Consider the following 26848-nt stretch of genomic DNA (forward strand, 5'->3'; position numbering starts at 1 on the left):
TCTTCAGCAGGCCATGCAGACTCCCAAGAGACATGATTTTATTTGCTGTGAGTTAGGAGGCTGACAGGAAAGTATGAGATGGAGTGAAGGACCCCTCAGGCTTACAGTCCCTGTCTGCACTTACTGCTGACTTCTTCCTGAGCCCTCAGCCAGCTCTGCTGCTAAGTGAAGAAGAAGAGCATCTCCTCCTTGTCCTTGTCTATCATCGTCTGTTCATGCACCTCCTTTACTTTGATGACTGGCGGATGGGAACGGCATACCAATTTCCGGCCTCTCTGCAGAGGAAATAAATGTGGTAAGCCTGTACTAGCCATGTACATGCCATGCTCCCTGTGTCCCCTGCCGTAAGGTGCAGGAAGAGGCCAGCAAATCTAGCCATGCAGGCCAGCCACTCAAGGGTGGTACTAACTAAAGGGACCTAGAATGTAGACCAGACCAGCAGATACCATGCAAGCTCCATGGAGCATACCTTGTGAGGGGCAAGAGCTAAAGCATTTCCTAGCTCAGGGCTTGCACAGGAGACCCTGCAGCGTGACAACAGGTTGGCCTCAAAAAAGTCAGTGATCACTCTTTAAAAGCCCAATCCCGTACCTTACAGCTCTCTCTTGGACAGAGTTGAGCTGTCTGTGCTGTGTCCAATAGACCTGGACTGTTGGTCCTAACCAGTCCAAGTTTTTCCATGCCTTTGTCACATACACTATGCTGGACTAAATCATGTAATGTGAGACTTGCTGCCAGCCCCTACCCTGCCCGCAGAACTTACTTGGCTATTACCTTTGTTCTTGGATTTGCTTGGGAAGGTTCTCTGAAAGTTGCTCTGAAGAGGCTCCTCTGCCCTGCCATCCTTCTCATGGCAGTGTGTGCTCTCCCTCATCCCCTCTACCCCACAACCCCTTCTCTTAATGAAGCTCCTCTCTACTAAGAAGGCCCTGTTACGTTTAGACCTCCATATATTGTACTATTTGTCTAATGCTCTCCTGGCCATCTGTCTTCAACACGGCCTACAAGTCTTTCTCCTATTGAGCTACATCTTCTGAAGGGAAGTATGTGTCGGCTCTCTTTCTGAACTAAGCACTGGAATGTTTAGTAGCATCTTAATATTAATAGTGTTCATCTTTCCAAAGTAATGGCCTGGCAGCCATGTTTTATAAATGCCAGCCAGCTCCTGCTTCTCAGGAGGCTATGCTTGGCTCAAGGTCTGCTTCCCGGACCAGACTTTGTGCTGACACATTTAGAAGACACAAGGCTGCCACAGTCCATTTTCTGTGGGGTGAGGGCTTGAGGCCCAGAAGACACAGGCCTTGCAACAGGGCTTGGCCCCAGGTCTATCTGAGGGGTGGACAGAGAGAGCAGCAGGACCCTGAGAGAGACTGGATGGTGGTGTGACTTAAGTGAGCTGAGCATCTGCACCTGGCAAGGGTGTAGCACATCTGGGAGGTTGATCCTGGGGAGGAGGACAGTCCCTGTGGCAGGGACACTAGAAGTGCCTGACTTTGGAGACTTCTCCACTTCAGTTTGGCACTGCAAGCAGCTGTCTGTTTCTTCAGCAGAATATTTTGCCTGCAGAGAGGCCTTAGAGCTCGGGCTGGAGAGCCTGAGAGGTACACCCTACAGTGACCCTGGCACCACCCCTTACCTTCTTCTTTATTTTAGCCTGGGCCCTGGCTCGAGCCCGCTGCAGACGTTCCTCCTGCAACTGCTTCTGCATCTTGGCCTTCTCTTCACGAATCCTGGGGACAAGAGGTGAGCTTATGAGGACCAGGGCCTGGGAGGATCTCTGATTTTCCCACTCAGACTTCAAGTTAGCCCATGCCCTCTCACATGTGAAAATGTCCCCTCTGCCATTCCTGTCAGTCCTGGGCAAGTGGCCAAGGCTTAGGGAGAAGGCAAGCAGGGCTATGTAAATGTTATGCTGGCCATGAGGGTGACCTAAGGTTTAGACCACGGACCCAAGAAAGCATATGTTCCTGGATCCACATCTGTGTTTTCATTCTTGTGCTCACAGACCTACAACCTAGCATCCAACTAGGACATTAGCCTTAGAGCAGGTGCCAGGGCCCCAGAAGAGGTTGCCCCAACCTTAGGAGAGAGACAGACAGACTTGACAAATGGTTGTGTCCAGGGACCCCCACATATAAGTGGATGACCAGGCAGAGAGCCCTCAGCCTCATGATAGAGTTCTGAGCCCGTCTCTGGGCAGGAGAGTCATAATGGTGGACACTGACTAGATAGATCACCCTGCACATAGCCAAGCCTGCAGCCACAGAAAGTTGAGCACAGTGGCTGACCTCATGCGCCGCTCTCTCTCCTTGACCTTCTCAGCCTGCTCAATCTTGACCTGAGGCACTCGCTCCAGATTCTCCAGCAGCTCGTCCAGCTGGTGCTCTACCACAGTCAGCATCTGCACTGTGCCCAGGTTAGCCTCCTGCTGTATACCCACACAATTCCGGTACACATCCAGCACCTTGTGGTTCAGGCTCTCCAACATCTTGTCCTGGGTACAATCGGCAGTGTGACATGGCAGCAGGTCCCTGATCACCCTCACATGATAGCTTACAGCAGCCTTTAAGGCTTGACATCCAGGATGGAACAGCCACAGTATAGACACAGAATGGGGTGGAGCAATGATACCTGCTTTCCTTAGCCAGGTATGATCAGGCTTCTGACTTACCTCATATCCCAGTCCCTCCCCCAGCTTCCTTAGCAAACCCACTGAGGCCCAATCTTGTGTTCCAGGGAGCCATGCACTGGTCCCAACTCCCCACAGGACCACATTCTGTGAAGTCCTGGGTAGATACATACATGCATTTCAGAGCCTGTTCTGACATTCAGAAAGCAGGTAACAACTGCTGAGTGGGTATTGAGTAACTACTAATAAATAGCAGGCACAAAGTCAGGCCTAGCCACAGCCAGTGCCCAGTAGCTCTTGGCTAGCCAAAAGCCAGGCCCCCGGCCTGGGACTGTCACACAAGGCACTGGGCAGGACTGGAAAGGACCAAAACTTTACTGAGCGAATGAGATTTCTGCGTGTGTGTGTGCTAAGCTCCTGACCAGGACCTGGTCTCTATTGCTGAGAGTCTGGGAGGCAGTGCAGGCAGCTAAGGGGTAAAAAGACAGCCCTGGGTATATGCCACACCAAGCACCCAGAACCTAGGAAGTGGGCAGGGTCTGGGGTGCAGGGCCTGGCCTCTGCCCTAAGACAACCTTGTCTTTACCTGCTGATCACCCTGATACTCCCCGAAGTGGAAGACTCGGGCTTTAAGCTCCAGTTCTGCAGCTGACTCCTCCTCCTTGGAGATTGATATCATCATGGTGGTAATCCACTGCTTCAGAAGGCTGACCTCCTTGTCCCTGCAAGATTGGACAGTTCCCTCAGCACCCAGGGTTCCCACTAGGCATGACCTATTAGGCAAAGAGCCCTGTCCTGTCCTGAGGTTACAGGCCTAGAAAAGTTGAGGATCTGCCAACCGGGGTGGAATTACAGGGCAGTAAAGAAAGAGGAGATACCTACCTTTTGCTCCAGATGTCAATAGAAAAGCCACTATGTAGTCTTTTGCCCTTAACTAACAGTATTAGCTGGTAGGATCTCGTAGGATCTTGTGATGTTTACCAAATTAAAATTTCCTTCTATTCCTAATTTGTGATCCATGTGTCTTTACCCACTGTTGGGATTCCACTTGAGGTCTTTATGCCTACAGTAATGAGACACCCTGTCCCAGACTTTTCTCTTCTGGGCTGTCTGTGCCTGGTTTGGCATTAGGGCTACAGGCTGGTCTCACTGTGAGGCAAAGAGTATTCCTTCCTCTTCTGTCCTCTGGAGATGACTGAAGAGTGTCATCATTTCTCCCTTAAATGTGTGATTGTGTGCTGCTTGCGTGTATTTTGAGACAGGGTCTCTCACTGTCTAGTGCTTGTAAGTGAGCTAGGCTTGCTAGCCAGCAAGCCCTAGGGATCCCCTGTGCCTTCTTTCCCAAAACGGTAGTTAGAAATGCATACCACTATTCCCAGCTGGGAATCAAACACAGGTCCTCCTTCTTGCAAGGCAAGCACTTTACTGACTGAACCATCCTCTTAAACCCTTAAATTTTCTGTAGAATTTATCTGTTATCCTAGCTGGATCTAAGGCTCTTTTGCTAAATTATGATCTATTGCTTTCTCTTTCTCACAAGTTGTTTTCTGTTTTTTTATTTTATTTTATTTTATTTTATTTTATTTTATTTTATTTTTAGGATTTTTTATTTTTATGGGTTTTTTTGGGGGGTTGGTTTTTTTGATGTTGGTTTTTTTTGGGGGGGGTTGGTTTTGTTGTTGCTGCTGCAGCTGCTGTTGTTTTGTTTTGCTTCTCTGAAAAAAGGCGATGTGTGTTCCAGAGATTGCTCCTGCCTGTCACCCATGTGCTGTTGGGAACATGGGTGGCTCTGTTAGGGGAGAGCAGATACCTCTGAGACTCTAAGAGGCTCCTAGTCTTTCTACAGACTATCTTGTGCCTCCAGCCCTTGCCAGGTTTCCAGAAAACAGTTCTGCCTAGCAGCTGGAAGTTTCACTTCATTGTGGAGGCAGCCACGCTGGTCCAATAAGATGAGTTATGAAGAGTGTGGCTCCCTAGCTGGACATTTAAGTCTCGGACCTATGCCCTGACTGCGTTTGTTGCCTTAGCTGCTTTCCCAGGCTCTGGGTGGCAGGCTACTACTTCCTGTTCCCCAACAGAGTACTGGGCCATACACTGCTTCCTCTCACCAGCTGTCTGTCACCTGTCCCTCACATCACTCACCTTGTCTTCTTCCTAGCATGTGCACTTCCTATAAGTCACTGTGGGGGCCTGTCTGCTGTCTGCTGCCATTCAGCATAAGCTCTCATGGGCAGGCCTTTGCCCATTCAAGAAAAGTTGCTCAGAATTTAGGGACTTGATAGATGGGCCCTTAATAACCCCACCCCAGTACCCTGACTCCACCTTTCCTACTCAGCTCCCTTGGACTCTGGCTGGGCCAACAGCTGAGACTGGGATGGGATGTCTCATAGCCACACCTTGCAGCAGGGATTATGGTCTATGAGTGACTGGTGGGTTCCAGGTAGGAGTGGGCCCATGTCCAGCCTTCCCCTGCTGCATAGCTAGCTACACTTAGGGCCTTGGATTTCACTAGGATCTTTCTAGATCTCTGGTCCCTTGCTGTGCTAGAGAGATTTTGACAGACCTGTTCTCTCAAGGCCTCATCCATTCCAGTCTGGCTCCAGTCTGTCAAGTGGCCTTGTACCCTTCCCCTCACCTGCTTCTTCACCCTCTGCTGCTTGGTGCCCTCCCAGATGTTCCATGTCTCCAGCAAGGCAGCTCTTTTCACCCTTACAGCCTGGGGGCTAGTGGTGTTATATGAGAACCACTAATACTTTCCCATGGCTGAAGTGTCTTGAAGACCAGCTTCTAGCCCCTTGTAAGCCATGCCTGCCTCGGGACCCTCCATATGGCAGAGCTGGCTTCCCAGGGCCTGAATACTGGCAAAGGGGCTGAATAAGAGGTCGTCGCTGCTGCCTTCTGAGTGCAGATGGATCCAAGGCCCTGCATCCACCCAGACCCTAAACAAGGAAGACAGCTGGTAGCGCAATGGGGCAGGAGTGGCAAGAGGGCAGCAGGGACCTACATGCGGATCTGGGTGTTTTTCAGAGTGACATTCAGTTCATCCAAGGTCTCCTCCATCTCCTGCGTGTTCTGAATCAGCGACAAGTTCTGTTCCTCTAGCTTTGTGAAGACGTCTAAGAGCTGCTGGGGCTCAGTGAAGTACAGTGCCAGCTCCTATGAGGGGTAGGCAGACGGTGCTGTACAGGACAGGGCCTGATGGGGCAGTACAGGGTGCTTGATGGGGTGGGGAGCAAGTAGGGAGAGAGCCCAGCCACAGACCTCCCCATCGCTGTCAGTGTCGTCTTGTGATGGAAACGTGGAGCTTGACCTAAGGATAGACAATGGGGTCAGAGCTTCTGGACCAGTCTAGGCAACAAGTGGTAAGGGGGTATAGGACCAAAGATGTGGATGGAGCATGTTCCCTGCCCCTCCCTTACCCCATATTGCCCAGATGTAGCACCAGCCCCCATCACGGTCCCACAGCCAAGGGACATTCAAACTTCAGTGAGCAGTCTCCAGTTAGAGTAAGAGTGACTTCCCTTGATCTACTAGGTTACTCTGCCCTGATCTCTCAACCATTACTCTCTAGGTGCACAGTCTTTGTTCCTACCCTCACTTCCCGGCTACCTCCCTACTTAGCATTCATTTTCTGAGTGACCCCCCCCTGTGGCCATCTGGATTGGATCTGGGGATCTGCCCAATCTACAGCCATTGAGCATACCAATCTCTTCTCATCGTATTCCAAGCAGCACCATACAAGACAGGGCCTGTCCTGAGACAGCTCACAGGGTTGCAGAGAGGCTGCATGGCCTCAACACTGTGTGGAGCCCACCTCCAGATGCTTCCCAGCCCTTCTCAGTGGCTCCCACCCACCCACTCTGGCTGGGCTCTGCCAGATGACCAGGAATCAGAGCTAGAAATGGAGATATACTGGTGCACAGAACTGCAGGAGCAGAGAAAGTTGCCAGTGTCACCACTGCACCTTCTGGGGCCTGTGTGATAGACGAGGAACTTGGAGGTAGCTCAGCTCAGCCACCTGCTCAAGGTACTCCAGGAGTCTGCCAAGCCCCACTGCCTTGAATCTGCTCTCCAAAGGGATATGGCCTTCTCAGTTGCGGCCTTGTGAAGCTCACAACCCATCCGATTGTGTGCAGCAGCCTGGTCCCTAGAGTCCAGCTTTCTAAGCTGTGTGTATGTAGCCAAGTGTGAAAAATAGGAAAAACTGGGCAGCAGTGGAAGGTCTTCTAACATGCAGTGACCAGAATTTAACTACAAGTAAAATAATGTGAGCTGTTTGTGAATTCACAGCAGATTCGGTTCTGAACACATGTGCACTGCACATGCTGTCACACCACACAGCACCTCAGCATCATTCCTCAGCATGCACCAGATTATGCCTTCGGGTTGTCCCTAAGCATGCCCGTATTATATCATAATGTCAAATGGTGTTCTCAGCATTGAGGATTCTAAATTCAAAAAGTGATCAGCTGAAAAACATTGAAGATGCTCTGCCTCGGGCAGTATCAACTATCCCACCAAGATTTAATTATTTATGTAATATAAACAAGCACACCTATCCCATACACAAATTTGACTTTTCTTTTCATAGTAATAGTGTATGTGTACCAAAGAGGTTCTTTAAATTCCCTTATGATTCCTGATCAGTGGGTGTTTGGTCTGTGTGCCTAGTTTACAAACTATATACTCTAAGTACTATGAATTTATCAGGTGAAAGGTTAAAGGTGGAAGCACTGTCCTTGGTGATAGAAAGAGGGATCAGGGTTCAAAGCCAGGCCAGTGTGACCAGGACCTGTATCTTCAGCTCTCCCAACACAGAGTTCAGGGCTGAAGTCACCTTGGTAGGTAGCTGGCATTGTACTCTGATCTCTTGGAGCCTCTGTACCAGGCCCCTAGCCAATCATCACACATTCATGACACTGATGGTAGCTAATCTGTCTCCATGACAAGACCACCATGTGCAAGAAAGGGTGCTTGCAAGCAAGTGAAGCTGGGGTTTCCCACGGCCCCACAAAAGCATAAACTGGGGAGTTGAGCAGCTGAGGGTACACTGTGCACAGGCATCAGGAAAGGAAATGCAGTGTGCAGAACTAAGGAAGGGGTGGGGGGGAGTGTGGCTAGAGCAGGGACAGGCAGAGGATGGGACCTAGGAAGATTGGTACTGGCATAAGCAAGCCAATTTCTCATGCCCATATGCCCTCATCTACACCAATACACTGAAAACTTGCAGCACAAAAGTAGACTACTTCAGGGCTGGCAGAGGTTCCTTAAGAAGAGAGTGAGATGCACCCACCATATGTGGAAAGGAAGATAACATGACATTAAAATTCCTCTTAAAAGACAATATCAAAAGGTGGTGTCAGGACACCACCAGGGTGTGTAAAGAGCTAACAGAAGACTGACATGGAGCCAACTAACCAGACCACCCAGGGCCAAGAGACAGGGATTTGTCATCAAGAAAATGTCACTGAAACACACAGATACCACTTGGGCCTTCAGTGACTCTAGCTTTTCCCAATATTCTGGGCCTCTGACATCTAGAGCCTTGTGGACCCTCCCAGAATAGCCTACAGACAAGAGAAAGCTGCCTTTGACACATGCCTTCCATGGGGGTGGGAGTGGGGGGAACAACCCCTCTGGCCCAACCATTCCCCTTTATTGTGCTGTCACACTGGGGCTACTGACTACCCCAAGTCACCCCAGGGCCAGAATCAGGCACCTGAGGCAGCTCTGTGGAATGATCTCAGCTGGCTTCCCTCTCCTCACCCTCCCCTGTGTCCCTGCCAGTCTGGCTGTGGCCTTTGCTTCCCTCAGCCCCTCAAGGCCACTCACAGTCTGGAGTCCAGCTCGCTGTGCAGGCTGGTCTGGGTGACCTGCGGGAGGCTCTGAGTGCTGGAGGATAGAGCCTTTCCTGACCGTCCAATCTTTGAGACCTTCTTCAAGCCGTGAGCCTCTGGCAGGGGAACAAGAAGGTTTATATATGCCCCTGGCATAAGGTGTGAGTCCCCTTCAGGCTGGGGAAGTCATACCTTTCCATAGGAGGGCTGTCTTGCTCTTAATGCCAGATCCTACTGGGAACAAAAGAGAACCCACATGACCACTGCTGGATCTTAATTTTAGAGGACCCAGAACTGTGGTTTTCTGCCTGGTCCCTGGGATCCTCTTTCTGAGAGAAGGGTCTGGTGTGCTTAAAGTAGGAATTCTGTCCTGCTATCCAGAGACCCTGTCACAGCCTCCATGGTTGATTTTGGAATCTCTTGGCAACTCAGGCTCTCAGCCCAGGAGGAAGACAGGGAAGGAGATGCTTGAGAGGAGAGCCCTTGGTTTGGCTGGAAAGCTCACGTGGAAAGTCCCGAACTGAGCTCCTGGTTCAAAATGGGCATTTCCATGTGTGGAGCCAGCCATGAAAGGACTGGATGGGGCCCCATGCGTACAGGGTCCCTTTGAGTTGGGTGCAGGCTTTCTGCACCTGTATCAGAGCCCACCCTTAGGACACCCTTATCTTTGTCCCACCTTTGTCCCCTAATAAGGTGGCCATGCTGCTGCTCTTGGTGATGTCTGTAGAGTCTTTGGTCCTTTTGAGAGCCAAGCGCTTCTCCTGCTGCTCATCCAACCACTCTTTGGGTGACAACGTGTACAGGAACTGCTTGTAGACCTTGTAATGTTTCAAAGTGTCTTCAAATTTGGAGATTTCGCTAGGCCCAAGGAGGGACGCAGGAAGTTAGGTGGTGTCCACCACCAAGTCCTAGCTGGGCTGGGAAGGGAGTCTGCCCTACAGGGACCAAAACAGTGGAACTTCTAGAGTTGTGACCCTTCTGTGACCTTCAGGGTCCTCATCCATGGGGTCTCTCCTGCTGCTCTCAACCTGAGCCACAGTGCTCCTGTGTCCTGGGGTGTGGCCTCAGGGAAGTCACTAAGTGTCAGTTTCAGCACCACCCAGAAGACAGGACACAGCCTCCCACAGGGTTGAGTCCCTGAAAGGCCTTTGTGGTCCTAAGTGGCCCTTGGCTTCAGTAAAGTAACAGGGAACAGTGCCCCCATACTCTACCTTTTGATGCTCGTGATCTGGGCTGTGAGTTCCCGGATCTCAACGATCTTTTCCGTCTTGATCTTGGTCTCTTTCTCAGCCCTGTAGGAGGGGGAACCAGGAGGCCAATCATGGATCATTAAAGACCAATCAGAAATTGAAGAAGCCATGGCCTTAGCTTTGGGCACAGGCCAAGTGGGGAGCTGGTGGGGTGAGGGATATCCAGGGGCCATGATCATAGATTGAGATCAGGGCCTGGCTAGGGCTCAGGGTTCCAGGTCCAGCTAAGACTGGACTGGACCTGGCCCAGGCAATGGGTTTGCATATGCAAGGCCTCAGGGCCTGTAGGCTCACAGTCTCATGGCCTGCACTGAGTTGCGGTCATTCTCCCTGAGGAACTCGTCAAACAAGGACGCGTCCTTCTCCAGGAACTTCTCAGCCCTCTCCAGCCTGTTCTCCTCCCGGGTCGCCAGCATTTCCAGCCGCTGGATTTCATTGCGCTTCATTGCCAGGGCATACTGTGGGCCAGCAGAGCAGGCATGAGGACACCTGGCTAGGCCAGAACCAAGCTATAGGCCCTAGCCTGGATGTAGCCATTCCCACCTGGAGGAGAAACATGCTTCGCTTCTTCTGCATGTAGTCATTCAGTGTTTCACGCTCTTTCTTCTTTTCTGCAACAAGACCCAGAAGGAGAGGAGAGGAGAGAGGCTGGATCCCAAGCTGGAATTCGGCACCCAAGATGGTCCACAGAGGAGGCTGGTATCCTGCTGCCCACCCAGGGTGTTATAGTGTTGGTAGAAGGACTGTAAAAAATGGAGAAAAGGCTCCCCCAGCACATAGCCAACACACCACATCTGCAGGGGCTATAGCCTTGGTTTCAACCAACAGATCAGAAATATATGGAAAAGAATCATATTTGCCCTACAGATATAGTGGCAGAATTCCCTGTCACTACAAACAATTGTTTACATAAATGTATACTGAGCCCATCATGAATAGACCTATGGATGACTTAGCACAGGGGAGCATAAACACAACTTTCAGCATCCCTGTGGGTTCTGATACCAAGATGGCTCCAGGATGATGTCTCCTGGAATGCTAAGAGATGACTGCTAGGCTCTTACATGGTAGGTGTCTATCTGACTTGTTTCTCTCTTACTGTATCATCTTCTCAACTTGGAATAAGACTCTCGGCAACCCTCGCCCAACTAGACTTAGTAAGACTGTCCCGGCCCTTGGGGCACAGGAAATAAATGGCTGCTATGTGCTCTCTATGAGGTTACTTTAGGTTGAGTAGTAGCTAAGTCTGTGGTTATTATTTCAGCCCAATGAGGTGGACAGCTAGACAGCCTCCCCTGGGCAGAGATCACTGTTGGCCAAAGCCATGTCCTCTGCATATTGCACGAGGAAGCTGTATGTGATCTTGACTTTAGAGAATCCAAAACTGGTTTCTGCTCAGTCCCTAGGCTCCTCTTTCTGGGAGAGGGGCCTGATGTGCTTGAAGCAAGAGTTCTGGTCTATAGTCCAGAGACCCTGTCACAGCCTCTATCGGTGATTTTGCCCCTCATGTCTCTTGCCCCTCAAAGACACTAGATCCCCATGAAAGTCAAGGTCAAGACAGTGAGGAATTTTATGGCCTTCTGCTGGTTCCCACATCCCCTGCCAGACACTCCACTTGCCTTTCTCAGCCTGCGGAATGGACAGCAAAAGCTCCCCCACAAACCACATTGAGCTCAGTGCTTGATATCAAGGTAGAGGTTAAGGGTTCTGTTTTATGATCACAATGCCCCTGTGGTCCCCTCATGTACCATGAATGCAAGCTCAGAACTCAGGGATAACTGCTGAGCAATAAACTAGCAGCTCACAGATACTTGGTTCAGTGTCTTAACACAGACCACACAATTCATGAGATTGGTGAAGTTAAGTTAGAGAAGTCCAGTGCCACCCATGACCTATCAAATGCCATGATGTGACCAAGAACTGGAAGGCAAGTTCCAGATACAGTCTCCCCACTATAGTTAAACTGCCCATTGACTGTGACTGGCCAATTGTTGAGTGCATGGATGGGACCCAAGCCTCTGTGAGCTGAGCCAACCTCTACTCTTTTTCACCATTGAGTCCCCATGTGATCAGCATGCCCTGGAACATCAGGACAGAGCTCTTCAAAGTTTGCAGTGTCAGACACAGAGGCAGCCTTCCTTAACCATCCCTCAACCCTGCTCCTGCACAAGGTAGGGGTGCTGTACCTCGGGTCATGGCTAGCTTCCAATCATTATTGTCTCGGAAGCCATGCAGCTCCTCAGCCTCAGCATTCAGCTGCTGCTGCTCCATCTCCTCTTCCAGCTGCAGCTCCCGGCGCAGGCTAGTGTGCTTGGCCAATACCTTGGATGCATAGGTCATCTTCTGGTGCACCCTCAAAATCTTCTTTTGTTCACGCTCCTGTGGGGGTGGCGGGTGGTCGGTGGGACCAGGACTCCTACTGGATGCATATCTCCAGTGCCCCTATTCTAGTGCCAGAGGCTGAAGGGGCCCACACATAGGGAGGACACACACACACACACACACACCATGTTGAGCACTCTGTTAGTGCTCTTAGAGAACCCATGAGCTCTTAATGCACATCCTCTGGAGTTGAATGGAACAATGGCCACTAAGGATGGGTCCCAGGAAAGGCAGCCATACCAAACACAAGTGCTAGCTCAGTGTGCATCCAGATAACAAATGGTACCAGCATAGCTAAGAGGTGATCTGTTCATTCACCCAGAGTCCCCTTTAACTGGCACTGAGCATTTGATTTGCTAAACCTGACCGAAGTTTCGGGGAACTTAAACCTATTTCCAAAAGACTGGCAGTTCCCTCTGCAGGATGTCTTGTCACTTGGCTGGAAGCTTAATGGTGGCTTCTGTCTTCACTGCCCTGCACCTCTGTACTGCCCACAGGGTATCATCTTGATCCATCCGAGGATGACAGGGGAAGAAGACTGACTGTAACAGCTCTCAAGCCCAAGTGCTGTCTAGTATGGTGAGCTTTGCACTGAAGTCTCCTTATTCAGAAAGATTCTCAGCAGCAGACGGTTTTCTGCTGGGACCCACCAGCTCCCACAACCACTGCCTGAGAGCCCTGAAGAACCTCAGCAAACGCTGAATCCAGCCTGAAGTCCCCAACTGACCCCTCTGCATGATGGTAAAATGGTACCCTCAGGTGTGGAGAGTATTGGGCTACTGCATGGGGTAGGGTGGAGCTGAAGGTCTGCTGGTACAAGGTAAGAAGGGTTTAGACTGGAGACTCACTGGGTAAGGAATGTATGTATGGGGACTCTCTGGGTGGGGAGGGTGCTGGTTGGGCATCTGTAAGGAGGAAATTAGAGATTTTTCAAGGGTAAAAGGGTAGAATGAATTGCCCATGGACATTTTGTAGAAGGGAGTACCCCCAAGGTAATTCTAGGCTTGGAAATAGAAGAAATACCCAAGTCTGCATCCCAAGAAGTAGAAGGGCCAAAGTGAAGGCCAGAGACAGGCCTGCCTGTGGGTTTTCCATCCCTTCTCAGTGTGTCATGACATCCGAGAGCCTTCTTTCAAAGCCCCAAGCTCAAGCTCACAGCCTCTCCTTCTAGAGCTGGGCATGGCTCATAGGCCTGTTCCAGTTTCAAATGCAGAGGCTGAAGGACGTCTTTCACCCCCATGTGATTCTAGCATGGGACCCTGCCACCCTGAGAGCAACAGATACTGACCCCGAGTCAGGGGACACAAGCGGCCAGGTCAGGTCAGAAGAAAAGAGGGGTGTAGCAGAAAGACCACATTGTCTGGGCTTGTTCTGCTGTTCTGAGCTGGGGCTGTGGGATCCAGGGATGCCATGCCTCCTAGTCACGTGGATAAAACAAAAGGCAGCAAGCTGGGGTACCGGGTGAGACAGGGATAAGGGCATTCTGTGAATCTGTCCTGTGGGAGTCCAAGCAGGGGAGAGGTCCAGAGGAGAGGACCTGTGGGATTTGAGTCAGGCCTTGAAGGACAAGAAGAATGCTGAGAGTTTGGAAATGGCAGTTCTCACAGGGGAGAGTGGAAGACGTAGAGATACTTGCGGGGAAAGTGGGTCAATGATTGTTCTGGAGTGAGAGAAAGTTGGGAAGGGGGACATTTACCTGAGATAGGAACGGGGAGGAGGGAAACTACTCAGAAAGGAGGGGCTTCCCCAGGTCCAGACACTTACTGCAATAGCTTGATTCCGCTCCTGCTCTCTGAGCAAGAAGTAGTCCACATCCCCTGCTATGTGGAAAGGGTTAGTTGAACGGTCATAAATAGTCACATTCCCTGGAGAAGGAGAAAACAGCCTGTGTCTCAGGGGTCCCTGGGCCTTTTCTACCCAGCACACAATACACAGCATTGGTGAATATGTTTCCATCCAGCCACACCTGAAGTCTTCTCTTGGGTCCTGAAGCCCCATAAACTTTCCTCTGTGGTTTAATCTAGGAGAGCTGGGCTCCTTCCTAGCATCTGTCCTGCTGTGAAATCCCAGTAAGGTTCCTTCCACAGAAAAGGAAAGCCAGAGCCTGCTGCCCCAAAGTGATGGAACTGAACAAGTTTTCTACAGCTAGAACACGTGGGATACAGGCCAACCAACTGGAGGACCCGGGGGGACGGGAAGAAATCTATCCAGGGAGCTCCGAGTCAGGGTTCATGCTAGTCTGCTGTGTAAACCCCAGGTCATACCTTTCTCCTCTATACTGACCCAGATTCTAGTGTGTTCACTAGAGGACATCTTTGTGATCTCTGGGAGGCCAGGAAGTCAGAGGGTCCCCTGGGGTGCCCATCCAGCAACCCAGAAATCTTAGGAATAACTATGAAAATCTATGACAGCTCTGGAAAGCAAGGGGAGCCCTGGTGTGGTAAAGGCTGTTTGAGAGCCCTGGGAGAGAGAAAGAGTAGCCATGGGTCTGCTTTAAAATCCTGTGTCTGTACTCATGGCCAAGTGGAGTTGTGGTCAATTAAATGTGAGCCAGGACTGTTGAGTGGGGCTTCTGGGATGGCCCTTCCTTGTGGTGCTGAGTGGGTAGTGTGATGGTTAATCAACTGGACACAATCTAGAATCAGCTGGAAGGTATTGTCTAGGTCAGGTTGGCCTTTGGGTCTGTTTGTGAGGGATTGTCTTGGTTTTGACATCAGCCCACCGTGGGCAGCACCACTCCTTAGGGTTGAGACCCGGACTGTGTAAGAGTAGAGGTGAGCTGAACCCCAGGCTTGCTTGCATGTATTTCTCTCTGCTCTTGGGTGACTGCCTTAAGTTCCTGCCTCCTTACTGTGACCTGGGGGTGTGAGCTAAACTAAGTCCTTTCTCTCCTAAGTGGCTTTTTTTATGGGGTGTTTTATCACAGTAACAGAAAACTAGAGCTGACAGTTTTTGTCTTTTTTGGTTCCTTTCTTCCTGCCTTAAGTAAAACACAATGGAGCATATCAGCCTCTCTGTGACCACAGACAATCTTGTATTTGCAAATTCTGGTGAGACAAAGATGGAGAACCTGGTCACCCAGATGCCTTCTTAAGAGTTTTGGAGCTCAGTCCTGACTCATTTCCCCGCTACTCATTATCCCCACTACCAACCCTCCTGGTTGTTGAGTTCTGTCCAACAGGAAGAGAAGCACTCCCCGCCACCCTACACCCTGGATGCCAGCCTGAAGCACCCTAGGAGAGGGGCCAAGCTTCACCTCCACCTACCCTGCTTAGGAAACTACCTTTGTTTTTCTTTGAATCTTTCTTTTTTTCTTCAATGAAGGAAGAGGAGCTGTTGTTTATGAAGTCCTGGCTGCCTCCTGGTGAGAGACAAGAGAGAGCCACAGCAATGGCGTTGTCTGTCTGCCCTGAGAGCTGCCAGCACACAGCAAGGCTGGTGCAGGCTCCAACTCACAGGGCACTAGTTTAGCGACCTCAATGAACCTTCAGGTCTGTATTTGAGGTGAGGATACTGACATAAGCAACATGGAAATACTTTAGAAGCAGGCCAAGTATCCCCAACTCCTGTCAGAAGCTCATTCCTTGGGAAACACCACCTCCTTCCACCTAAAAAGGGGTTCTGCTAATCCGGTCCTGTGGCCAAGGAACCTACAGTGAAGGGCATGGTTGGTCTCCAGGGTGGGTCCAAATCTTCCTCTAGGCGACTTGAGGCACTTGCAGTCAGTGTTTGCTAACCTTGTCACCTAACACCCACAGAGAAGAGTCCTGTGGCCCCTCCCAAGCCCACCAGGACTCCAGCCAGCATCCTGTACCCTGCCAGGGGAACCAGAAAGAGCAGAGCTGAGCCTTGGGCTAAGTCAGAGATGACTGTGGTATCTAGTGCCCTCACATAGGGAAAGTCAGGCCTGAGTGGAAGGGTGAGGCTGAGCAGAGCCCTGGAGGCCCAGCAAGCCTGTCTGACCAGCAAGAATGCTCAGCCTGAAGCCTGGTGGCCTGCAGGACTAGTGAAACTACAGTCTCACTGCAGGCAAAGGGTGGGGAAGTTGGGAAGTCAGGGAGTCAGGCACCCTTCGTTCCCCAGAGCCCCCTCTTGCTGAATTATCCTGTTTTCTAGAATCTGTGGAAAGCTTCCCTGATAGTAAAATTTAATTAGCCCATTATAAAATTTTCAAGGTATTAAAAACTAAACACATCAAAATCAAATAGACCAGAGCCAAAATCGAGTCAAAATTATACTTCCACTCTTGATTCTATGTTGAAAAAGGAAGGTAGACATGGTCAAAGAATCAGGTAGTCAGACTTCTGAACCTTGGTGGTGTGAGAAACATCTTCACCCTTTCCCCTACCCAACAGAGATTTTCATCCCCTTGAGAGGGTGTCTCCCTGTGTATACTGACTGCAGGCCCATTATCCTCCTGGCTCAGCCTCCCAAGTGTGGCATCTCTAGTGTATCCAATATAACTTCTACATCTCTAGTTTAAAAGACATGAGCAGCAGATGAAGGGCTCTACTAAGCCTGAGCATGGCAAGCATGCCTCTGCCTTCCCTCATTCCCTCTCCCTTGATAAACCATTAGGTTACATTTCTAAAGCTAGCTTCCAAGGTCTACTCCCTTATTTGGCCACTTGAGGCTGACCACCAAAGTCTGGCCATCAAAATGCTATACTGACCAAACCTATCCAATCAAAATCGATCAACTCATCCTGATGTGGGGGCCCCCCCTTTCTCTGTATAAACTGCCATTTGCCCATGGGCTATGCTTGTCTCCTTTTTCTCCAGAGACAGTCCTCTGTTCTTCTGAGGCAATATCCCTTCCCCCTCTCCCTTGTTTCTTTTCTCCCTTGTCCTCTGTCTCCTCTTTTTGTGTCTTATTCCCTGCCCTTTACTCTTTTACCAGAGGGACAAATTAATCTCCTTTGCGCTGAGAACTTGGTCATGGTCCATTCTATCCTTTCACTGGTGAGTTGGCCGAGCAGTTAGCACAGCTACTCTTGCATAGAACTCCGGTTCCATTCCCAGCATCCATAGGTGGACAATAACCATCTGTGATTCCAGTCTCAGGGGATCTGATGCCCTCTGCTGGCCTCTGAGGGCACCAGGCACAAGTGTGCACACACATGCAGGCAAATCACCCATACACGGAAATCTTTTTTTTTTTTTTTTTTTTTTTTAGGTTTTTTTGAGACAGGGTTTCTCTGTGTGGCCTTGGCTGTCCTGGAACTCACTCTGTAGACCAGGCTGGCCTCGAACTCAGAAATCCGCCTGCCTCTGCCTCCCAAGTGCTGGGATTAAAGGCGTGCACCACCACCGCCCGGCCACGGAAATCTTTTAAATGCTTTTGAAAAGTACTTAAATTTGAGAGGAGGAGGGAAGGGATGGATCAGAGAGGAGTTAAGGGGAAGAAGCTGGAGTGGATATGATCAAAATACATTCTCATAAAGCCTCAAAATTTTAATAAAAATATTTGTAAGGGCTCTGTAGAGATAGCTTGAGAGTTAAGAATAAGTGCTGTTCTTCACCACCTATAAGGGAAATCCTTTTCTTCCGGCCTTCCCAGACACCTGCACACATGCGACAAACATTTAAAAGTAATAGAAATAAGTAAATATTTTTTAAAACAAAATTCTAGGCATGCACACAGTGCCTACTTTTCCACCAAAATTCCTTTGACTACATGCTGCAGCATACACAGCTGACTCTTTAGGACCTGATGCCACATGAGGCAGCCAGCCTCCATGATGGATGGAATGAGAGCAGGCCAGGGGTCAGCACTGCTTCAGGGCTCTGTCAGTCCTTCGGAGGAGTAGCCCCTGCATGGAAGTTTTGTTTCTAACATTCTGGCACCGCCCAGCGTAGGTGAAGGACCCTGTAAGACTGCTGGTCCCTCCATGAAGCATTTTTGTGAGCCTCTCAGTGTTCTCTGAATGGAAAACTGTCTTTGGTCCCATTAGTCTCTTGGCCATACTGGGAGAGAGCACCCCAGGGAATGCAGTTACACTTTCAATAGGTGGAAGGTTAACCGGGCCAAGCAAGGTTTCCCCACTGATCGACTTAGAAGCCTCCTGATCATTTGCTCTTTGCGAGTTTCACTACAAGAGCAGAAGACACAGGCAAGGCATGCAGCCTAGGTAACATGAGGACTTCATGTGCTGCAGCTGCCACCCCCAGCTTTTAATGTTTGGCGGCTGCTAGGAGTTCTTCTTGTTGCCTGGCTGCAGTTTCTCTGGGTTGCGTCTCAGCCTTTCCCCTGCTTCTTTCGTCCGTCTTCCGCGGTCTCTGTCCACACTGCCCAGCACCCATCCCCGGCCCCCTCTCTCCGCTGCAGCCTTCTGGCACTGACACACCAAGCTCAGAACAGAGCTCATCTTTGTACCTAAATCCAGAAAGGGGGTGTGGAGGGGCGTTTCCACTGTCCTTTGCTCGGCTTGGCAGTCCCTCGTTTACATGTTGTTGTGCCAATCATAGCTTCTTCTTGGCCACTAGTGGGCGCTCCTGCGACTGAGCGCTCAGGAGGTTGAGCAGACAGGTGAGCTATGTATGGAGGCCCTCAGCTACTGACTGGTCCTCAGAGAGCTGGAGTGTGCAGAGCAGAGCTGAGGTCAATAAGGCAGTAGCAAAGAAAGGGACCTAGGCCAATAGTGCTAAGCCTGGTGATCCAGAGAATACATTGCTAAGTTGAGAAATGGTGAAAGACTGAAAAAAACTCCCAGCGTTCCACAAGGGGCTCGGTTTTTTTTTTTTTTTTCTAGGTGTGCATGTAAAAGAGCCATGGATTTAAGACTTTAAATTGTGGCAAAAGACACATAACATAGACATTCTTAACCAGTTAAATGCAAGAGCAGCCTCACATCCGACTGTGCCAACCAGCTCCACCTTTTTGTCCAAAATGAAGCCCTCTCCCCAACTCCAAGTACCAACATGAAATGCCTGTTTATGGAAGAAGATAGTGGCGTAATGCATGTGAAGTGACATCTCACCTGGGACTCTGACTTTAAGTTCTTTTTTTTGTGACAGACTTGGTGGCTGCCAGCATATAGTTTGAGTCCCTTGCTCACTGGGGGATGGGATTCTTTACAGTTTGTCGTTTACCCTATCAAAGATTGGTGCAAGCCACCAAGGGAGGAAAGCAACCAATAGCCCTACACAGCTCTGATGCCTATGAACCACAATGACCATCAGCAGGGCACACAGCTTAGCAGTAACTTCCAGATCTCTAACTGGACTTAAGTTGTGGGCTAGTGTACTCACTAGTTTTGTATCAACTTAACCCAAGCTAGAGACATCAGAGAGAAGGGAGCCTCCATTGAGAAAATGTCTCCATAAGATCCAGCTGTAAGGCATCTTTTAAAAATTATTCCTCAGTTAGGGAAGGGCCCAGCCCGTTTGTGTGGTGCTACCTCTTGGGTTCTATAAGAAAGCAGTCCCATGGAGAGTTAGCCAACAATCCTCACTCCTGCATGGCCTCTGCATCAGCTCCTGCCTCCAAAGTCCTGCCCTCATGAACTGTTATATGGAACTATGAGCAAAATAGAGCCATTCCTTCCTAAGTTGCTTCAGCCATGTACAGTTCTGTGCTGAGAGGTGACATCATCTATTTGCAGCCTTGTTTTTAAAGGAGAGAAATAGAGAACATGAATACGGGAGAGTGGGGGCTGTAAGTAACATTGTGGGAGTAAGTATGTATATAATAGTTCACTTTTTGAAATCACACAAAGTCTCCATTGTTGGCAACTGGTGATGAAGCACATTCTATTCATGCTGTGGGATTTGGAATCTGCTCGAAAGCATGAAATGTCTTCAGTTTTGTTTTAAAATATAGCTTTTTACAACAGGTTCTCATTATGTAGCCCAGGCTAGCCTCAAACTCACAATCCTCTTGCTGGGTTGCCCCAGTGCTGACATTACAGGTGTGTATCACCATTCACAGTAATACTCAGTGTGTGGACTCATGGGAAAGGCAGGGTACAGAAGGGCATTTTTATTGTGTGGAAGAAAAGACAAGCTGCAGACACATATTTCTGCTTGGATATGACTCTGAGCCTCACCATGGTGTCCGAGGAGATGTTGGGGGTAGACTTTCAAATAGGTTTGGACTATGGAGGACTTGCCCAAAAAACACTTTTTAAAGCTTAGAAGAAAAAAAGAAAAAGGAGGTGGTTCTGATTTAAAAGCCGAAGGGAGCAGACAATGCAGGGATGATAACACTGTCCACCTCACAGCCTAAGTGCCACGCAGTGTGAACAGTAACAACCATGCATGTCATTTGGCCTGGGATGAGCCAGCCCTCCTCCTCCAGGCTCAGCCTAGCCACCACAGCAGAAAAGAAGGAGAGAGAGAGGCTTGCTTCTACGGTGGCATCTCTCCCTACCTACCACTGTCTACAGTGTGTTTTCAAGTTCATGCATTGAAGTCCATATCCCCAAGCACCTCAGAATGTGGCCTTACTTGTAAATAAAGGCCATTGCAGATGTGTATAGTAAAGCTGAGAACATTCTAGCATAAGCCCAGAAGGACACTGGGGCACAGCACACACACAGGAGGAACTTTATGGAAGAGCAAACACAGAAGTGTGTGTGTGTGGGGGGGGGTGTCCTTAAAGCCAAGGGCAGTCAGGATGCTAAGTGCCCACCAGAGGGCAGAGGCGCCTGGGTCAGACTCCACAAACCCTGAGCTCCTTCCCCTCATGGCCCAAAGCTGTAACAGGCTTCTACTGGCTAAGCCATGCAGCCCTTGGTGGTTCTGTATCATAGTAGCCATAAGGAAAACATGCATGGTGTTGATTTAGAACTACTTCAACCTTTGAGTGAGTTCACACCTAACTGTCCCAGAGTCCCTTTTGGCCTCTAGGAGTCCCCACCCAGCTCAGTACTTACTGTCTCCGAACATTTTCACAGAGAACTTAGAGGATTGCGCCTTGGACGTCATGGCTGAGGACCAACCGCTGTGCAAAGCTTGGCCTTAGCTGAAGGAGATTCTCACCTGGGAAGTGACACAGTACTTGAGAGGATGGTCCCCCAAACCCACAGCCCTCTTTGACCCTGAGTGGCTGGCAGCAGCTTGCATTTCCACTACATGGACTAACACTGCCTTTATAAAACAGGTGTGACCCACTGTTGTCCTCCAGGGCAAGGCTGGCTGGATCTTCCTGTTCTTAGAACACACCAGCTTTGGTCTGCCTGGGGCCTCTGTGGAACTACTCACCTAGGTGAGGTTGGAGGGGCGGGGGTAGGGGTGTCTCCCTTTAAATCTGGACTCAGATGTCTCTCTGAGAGACCTTCCTGCACTGATGCATGTAAGGACCCTTCATTTTCTTCTTTATGAGCTCAAGTGGTTACCTCTTAAAAGACTTTTCTTGCACACTTCTCCCAGAATGCAAGCTGCATAAAAACAAGTCCTCTAGTGCCCCTGGGAGAGCTCCTGATGCTATGCTAGGCTCCCTTCAAAAATGAAATGAGTTTTTCTATTTGCAGAAGCTCAACCAGTGTTCCAAACCTCAACGAAGTAGGACTGAGGGTGGGGCCCAGGGTTGCTTGCAATCTGAGCCATCCCTACCTCGGCCAAGACACTACCAGGGAATCCTGCCTCCTAACACCCCAGCTTCTCTTGCCACATCTCACCCTGGGGCAAGAATGCAGCAACAAGGGGATAGACCTGGCTTAAATTGGGCCTGTCATAATAAAGTGTAAAAGAACAAGGAAGGACGCAAAGCCTTGCAAGGGGCCCAGATAGAGTGTTTGATCTCCGACCCGAGCCCCACAGTCACCCGCTGGAACCCACCACCACGCCCCCGGCCCAGTCCAGCGAGCACCCACCAGCCGCGTGCACTCAGCTCGCTCCAAAGCCTCAGCCGGCAATTCTGGAGCCTTTTGGTCCTGAACTGCGTTTGCGACGCCAAGGCAACTATTCTCACAGGAGATGTGATGTCATAAAGGCTCGGAGGCGGGCCCGGGCACACACAGGGCGGGCGGGCGGGCGGGCGCAGAGTCCTGTGCAGGACTGTGACAGCTAAAGAGCAGAAGACACAGACTCAGGGAAGGGACAACGACAAGGAGTGGAGCGACACGGGTTGTTGCAGCCCGGGGACAGGGTTTGTTCTCCCAGGGCACTAGCTTCTCTCACCTCCAGATTCTTCTGCCCATCCGTAAGGATTTTGTTGCAGCTAGGGCACAGCCAACAGTCTGGCTCCTCAGAGAATATTTAGGAGTCTTGGGGCAGGGGAGGACGACGCTAAAACAGTCTACAGGCTAGGAATATGCCAAAGACAGTTTCCCTTAGCTCCTGGCGCTACTCAAGGTCGCTGGCGCCACCCGGTGGGTAGAGAGATAGATCCAAGGCAAGAAAGCCAGGGCTAGGAGTGAAGAGAAGGCTCCTGAAGATGGATGGATCAGAGACCCTTGAATCACCAAAGGGGACCGTATCCTACGGGGCAGTCCAGTACTGGGCATGAAGGAGCCAGGCAAACAGGGTGGGCCCTGCGTATGTGGTTTATTTTTGTTTGTTTGTTCATTTTAATGCAGCTAGTGTTAAATACTCTTTGTAAGCAAGTGGCTCCCTGCCTGGTGTTGGAGGAGGGCCTCTACACTGTGGTCTAGAATTCCCAACAGTCTGGCCTCAGCTTCCCAGCACGCTGTCAAAATAGTGGGCAAACTACAAAAGAGAGAGAGAGAGAGAGAGAGAGAGAGAGAGAGAGAGAGAGAGAGAGAGAGAGAGAGAGGAAGGAAGGAAGGAAGGAAAGAAAAGGAAGAAAACAATGAAACCTGCACCAGGTTTGAGGTTTAGCAAACCAAGAGAGGTGTTTATTTATTCAGCCAGTAAAGCAAATATTTTAGGAACGGTTTGTCATTCACACCACGAGGCTTTTAGGAATTTAGAAAAAATAAGCCACCAAAAGAGAACAAATGAGGTTGCTACCATCTCTGGCATTAGCACACTTGTCCTGAGTCCCCCATGAACCCCCACAGGGTGTCCTATAAGCCAGGTACTGTTCTATACGCTCAGCACAAATCCATTCAGTGCTTACTCCCATCCTGATGACTGGGTTTAGTTCTGAACCACCCCTCAGCATGAGGAACCAGTGTGAGCCTAAGTTCCGAGAAGAAAGGCACACCTGGGTTCAACATTCTACAAGCCTGAGTGAGCGATGAGACCTCAAGGACTGTGGAGAGTTAAAATGCTGCAGATCTAGAGACGAGTTATCTTAGGCAATACTAGCCCTCGAGGCAGCCAATTACTGATTGCCTCTGTGATTGACAGAACATTCTTGTGACTGTTACATAATTCTTTGTGGAATGTTCAGACCTCTAACTTCTACTAACACAAAGGCTGAGAATGTCCTCAGATAGCATCCGAGTCCTACAGTAGAGAGCCCCCACAGCCTTCCTTGTAACCCAAGTCTGTTCCTGGGCAGTAGCCTCTCAGTGTTTGGCTAGCTACTTCCTATGAAGCAGAGCTGGTTTCGTGTCTACGCCCATGAAGGTGTTCCCCGGATGTGCCCTGACTCCTGCCCCCTGTGGAGCTTATGCATTATTCAGAACGACATTTCTCATAACTGGAGACCCGGGAAGCCTGAAGGCGTGCTTGGTGAAGAGGACACGTTTTCTGCTGTGGCTCCTGGTTCCTCAGAAGGTTAGAGAAAAGATCATCTAGCAGATATGTCATGGTATGGAAATTTAAACAAATTTCTACTCACCAGGTACGAGAGGCTCACATACATAGCGAGGTCAGAGGACAACTTACAGGAGTGGATTCTCTCTTTCTACCATGGGTTTCCTGGGGTAAAACTCAGGTCAGCAGGCTTGGTGACAAGTGCCTTTGCCTGCTGAGATTTTAATCTTAGTCTAACATTTGCTGATGAAAGCTTGTTTTAAAAATGAGACAGTCAGGCTGGAGAGATGGTTCAGCGGTTAAGAGCACCGACTGCTCTTCCAGAGGACCTGAGTTCAATTCCCAGCAACCACATGGTGGCTAATAACCATCTATAGTGGGATCTGATGCCCTCTTCTGGTGTGTCTGAAGAGAGCAATGGTGTACTCATATAGATAAAATAAATAAATCTTAAAAAAAAATTAGATGGTCTGAGATGGTGGTGTGTGATAAGACCACTGTAGCTGTCCCTGCGAAAGCCCTCTGTGTGGTGGCCTGAGTGCTCCTACAAAGCTCTTTCCAACTCTGAGTATGTCTGAAATTCAAAATTTTTCACAATAAAATGTTTTTGGGAAAGCTATCAATACTCCTAAAGTGGAATTGTCCTCTTTTCCTCCTTGAAAGGTGTATGGGTCTGGGAAGAGAGGGCAGACAAGAGGAATTCTGCTGTGGAGATTCCCAGATCCTAATACAGGCACACACATGCACACACACACACACACACATCTACCCACACCCAAACATTCACACGCGTGCATGCACACAATCACACACACAAACACATACACACACATACCACCCCTGCAGGGCACGGCCACAGGCGTAGGATGAGGAAATCTGGAGAGAGCCCAAAGCTAGCCACAAGCATATCTGTCAGGACCACCAATGACCTACAGGTGCCTCTGGCTGTGTCATTGAATGCCAGAACCTTCTCCCTTCCCCCAAAGTCTCTGGCTTCTCAGGTGGGAGGTTGGGCCTGGGGAGGAGGACACAGGACACTTCCATCTGGGAAAGGTATCACAGATCTACTACCAAGATGGCAAATACCTCCAATGGGCATCATTGCTATGGTCAGAAGCCCAGTGCCCATTGCATGGAGGCAAGATAGCTTGGAGGCCAGAGGAGGAGAGTATGGCCTCCATTCATCAGGGCTCTGCAGCCTGGGGTAAGTTTTGGCTCAATTTTCTCATCTCTAAAATGGGACTATAATAAAAGGTGTGTGGTTAGCCAAAAGGTGGCATCTAACATAACCTCAAGTAAAGTTTATCTGACAATATGTGATGCCATAGTCTGAGGGCTGTATCTGCTGATGAGGTCCCTATGTAAGCTTGTTGCATAGACTGACCCGCAGGGCATCTCAGCTTAGCTGCAGTTATTTCAGTGAGGAAGCTAGGGAGACATGAAATCTTTCACCCAAGGCTGCACAGCTGCTAGGGGGCAGACTGGGACTATAGTCCAGCCTATTAGCCAGGGCCCTGTGCCTCTTTTCTGAGCCTGAGAGAAGCCCTCTCTGCAGCTAGGGAAGAAAAAACCTTGGACTTCCAGTTGGAGATGACCCTGTTCATTGCTCAGCTTCCCTCCCCAACTCCACCTCTACTGCTCAGCCCTACAGGCCTGGACCCACCAACCCAGGTGACTCTAGAACCTCCAGACTATTCTCAGCCTAGATGTCTGGAAGCTTAATGTGGAACAGAATGGAACAATCTCAGGACTTCCCAACTTAGGATCGGAGTGCCACCTTCCGAAGGTCAAATGTCAAGTCCCAGATGCTTGTGTGGAAGTTCTCTCTGCTCAGAGGTTGTTAAGATTTGGAGCAGGGCTGGCTGTGCTTTGTGGCAACTGGGAGCCCCATGTGGAAGGATGGCTGTTGTCTGGGCCAACTACTCTCTGCTGAAGACCTCTGTGAATATCAGAAGAAAGTTCTGCAGAGCCTGAAAGAACCTGAAGACACCCCACTCCCACCTTACCTCCAGGACATGTCCCCTACTCCAGTGCTGTGGTGGCCCTATGGTGCATACACTACTTGCTTTCCATTTCAGGCAAACAAACTAATGGAGTCTTTCTCCTGCCACTTCAGGCAGATCATTCAATTGGACTCTGGGAAACAAACAGGCTGAGTTTCGCCATCTACATCTTAAGCAACAGAGCTGCTGTGCTCGTTGGATCACAAACTCTTAAGTGGGTCTCAGAACCTACTAGTGCGAGATTCTGCTAGCTTTGAGCATCCAGGATGGGGCAGCCCGGGGTAGCACCATTATGACCAGTTTAAAGATAAATGGGCTTTAAACAGGCAGATGGAGCAGCTGAGGTGGATGAGCAGCAGGGACTAGCAAAACCCAAGACTAGGGAACACACATGACCAGAGGGCTGGATGTTGGGGAGTGTGGTGGTTTGAATGAAAATGGCCCCCATAGGCTCACAGGGAATGGCACTATTAGGAGGTGTGTCCTTGTTGGAGGAAATGTGTCACTGAGGGGCTTTGGGGTTTCAGATGCTCACTCTAGGCCCAACGTGATACACCCTTCCTGCTGCCTGCGGATCCAGAGGTAGAACTCTTGGCTCTTTCTCCAGCACCATGTCTGCCTGCACTCCGCCATGCTTCCTGCCCTGGTGATAATGGACTAAACCTCTGAAACTGTAAGCCAGCCCCACTTACGTGTTTTCTTTTATAAGAGTAGCCAGAGAGACCTCAGAGAGTAGTCTTGGGGAGTCCTGAGGTGGGATGTACCAGGGAGGCAATGCAGGGCAACCACTCCCTCAGCCATCTTGGCCATGGCTCCATTTTGCTGCTTTGTGTGTGTTGCCAACAGAAGTGGTCCTGGGACATGTTCTTCCCTGAGCTCTGGGCCAGGCTGGGTTCTCTAAGTCGAGCCAGTGCCTACTTCAGAGACAGAGCATCAAGGCTTGAGGTACAATGTGGCAGAGTGAGACCATTGCACGGTGCTGGCAATTGAACAGAGGTGAGACTTGCTTTGTGAGATGGCATGTGGTCTCTAGGGGAAGATGAGACTAACTCAGGCCCTCAGGCTGGTGAGCAAAAAAGGAAGAGAATGGGGGATGGGTAAGAAGGAGGAGGGAGAGGACAAAGGCAAGATGGGCATGCCC

At 50.0% G+C, this 26848-nt stretch overlaps 1 protein-coding gene across 2 annotated transcripts; it reads right to left on the reverse strand.

Moving 5' to 3' along the window:
• Positions 1-16: 16 nt before the first annotated feature.
• Positions 17-22050, reverse strand: Cfap100 (cilia and flagella associated protein 100). Of its 2 annotated transcripts, none has more exons than XM_076940100.1 (17): positions 21913-22050; positions 20974-21079; positions 15382-15459; positions 13863-13963; positions 11903-12095; positions 10260-10327; positions 10011-10174; positions 9678-9758; positions 9143-9324; positions 8659-8697; positions 8462-8582; positions 5891-5939; positions 5634-5785; positions 3216-3351; positions 2289-2494; positions 1637-1730; positions 17-275 (listed from the first exon to the last, which is right to left on the reverse strand). In XM_076940100.1, exons 2-17 carry the CDS (start codon positions 21023-21025, stop codon positions 162-164), a joined length of 1830 nt encoding a protein of 609 aa, XP_076796215.1. In that variant the 5' UTR covers positions 21026-21079; positions 21913-22050; the 3' UTR covers positions 17-161. The 2 variants fall into 2 exon arrangements, with proteins under 2 accessions (XP_076796215.1, XP_076796214.1); XM_076940099.1 differs by having other exon boundaries at positions 8659-8700.
• Between the last annotated feature and the right edge of the window lie 4798 nt (positions 22051-26848).

This window comes from Arvicanthis niloticus, chromosome 9 (genome assembly GCF_011762505.2).
Source record: "Arvicanthis niloticus isolate mArvNil1 chromosome 9, mArvNil1.pat.X, whole genome shotgun sequence".
NCBI lineage: Eukaryota > Metazoa > Chordata > Mammalia > Rodentia > Muridae > Arvicanthis > Arvicanthis niloticus.

What these genes read in the sequence shown, in the direction of transcription:
- Cfap100 (XM_076940099.1), bottom strand. Translation starts at nt 21,025, where the DNA reads ATGACGTCCAAGGCGCAATCCTCTAAGTTCTCTGTGAAAATGTTCGGA. An exon ending in CAGATCACGAGCATCAAAAG is followed by an intron (nt 9,325 to 9,677) that starts GTAGAGTATGGG and finishes CCTTGGGCCTAG; the next exon opens with CGAAATCTCCAAATTTGAAG. An exon ending in AGGCTAAAATAAAGAAGAAG is followed by an intron (nt 276 to 1,636) that starts GTAAGGGGTGGT and finishes TTTCCTCTGCAG; the next exon opens with AGAGGCCGGAAATTGGTATG.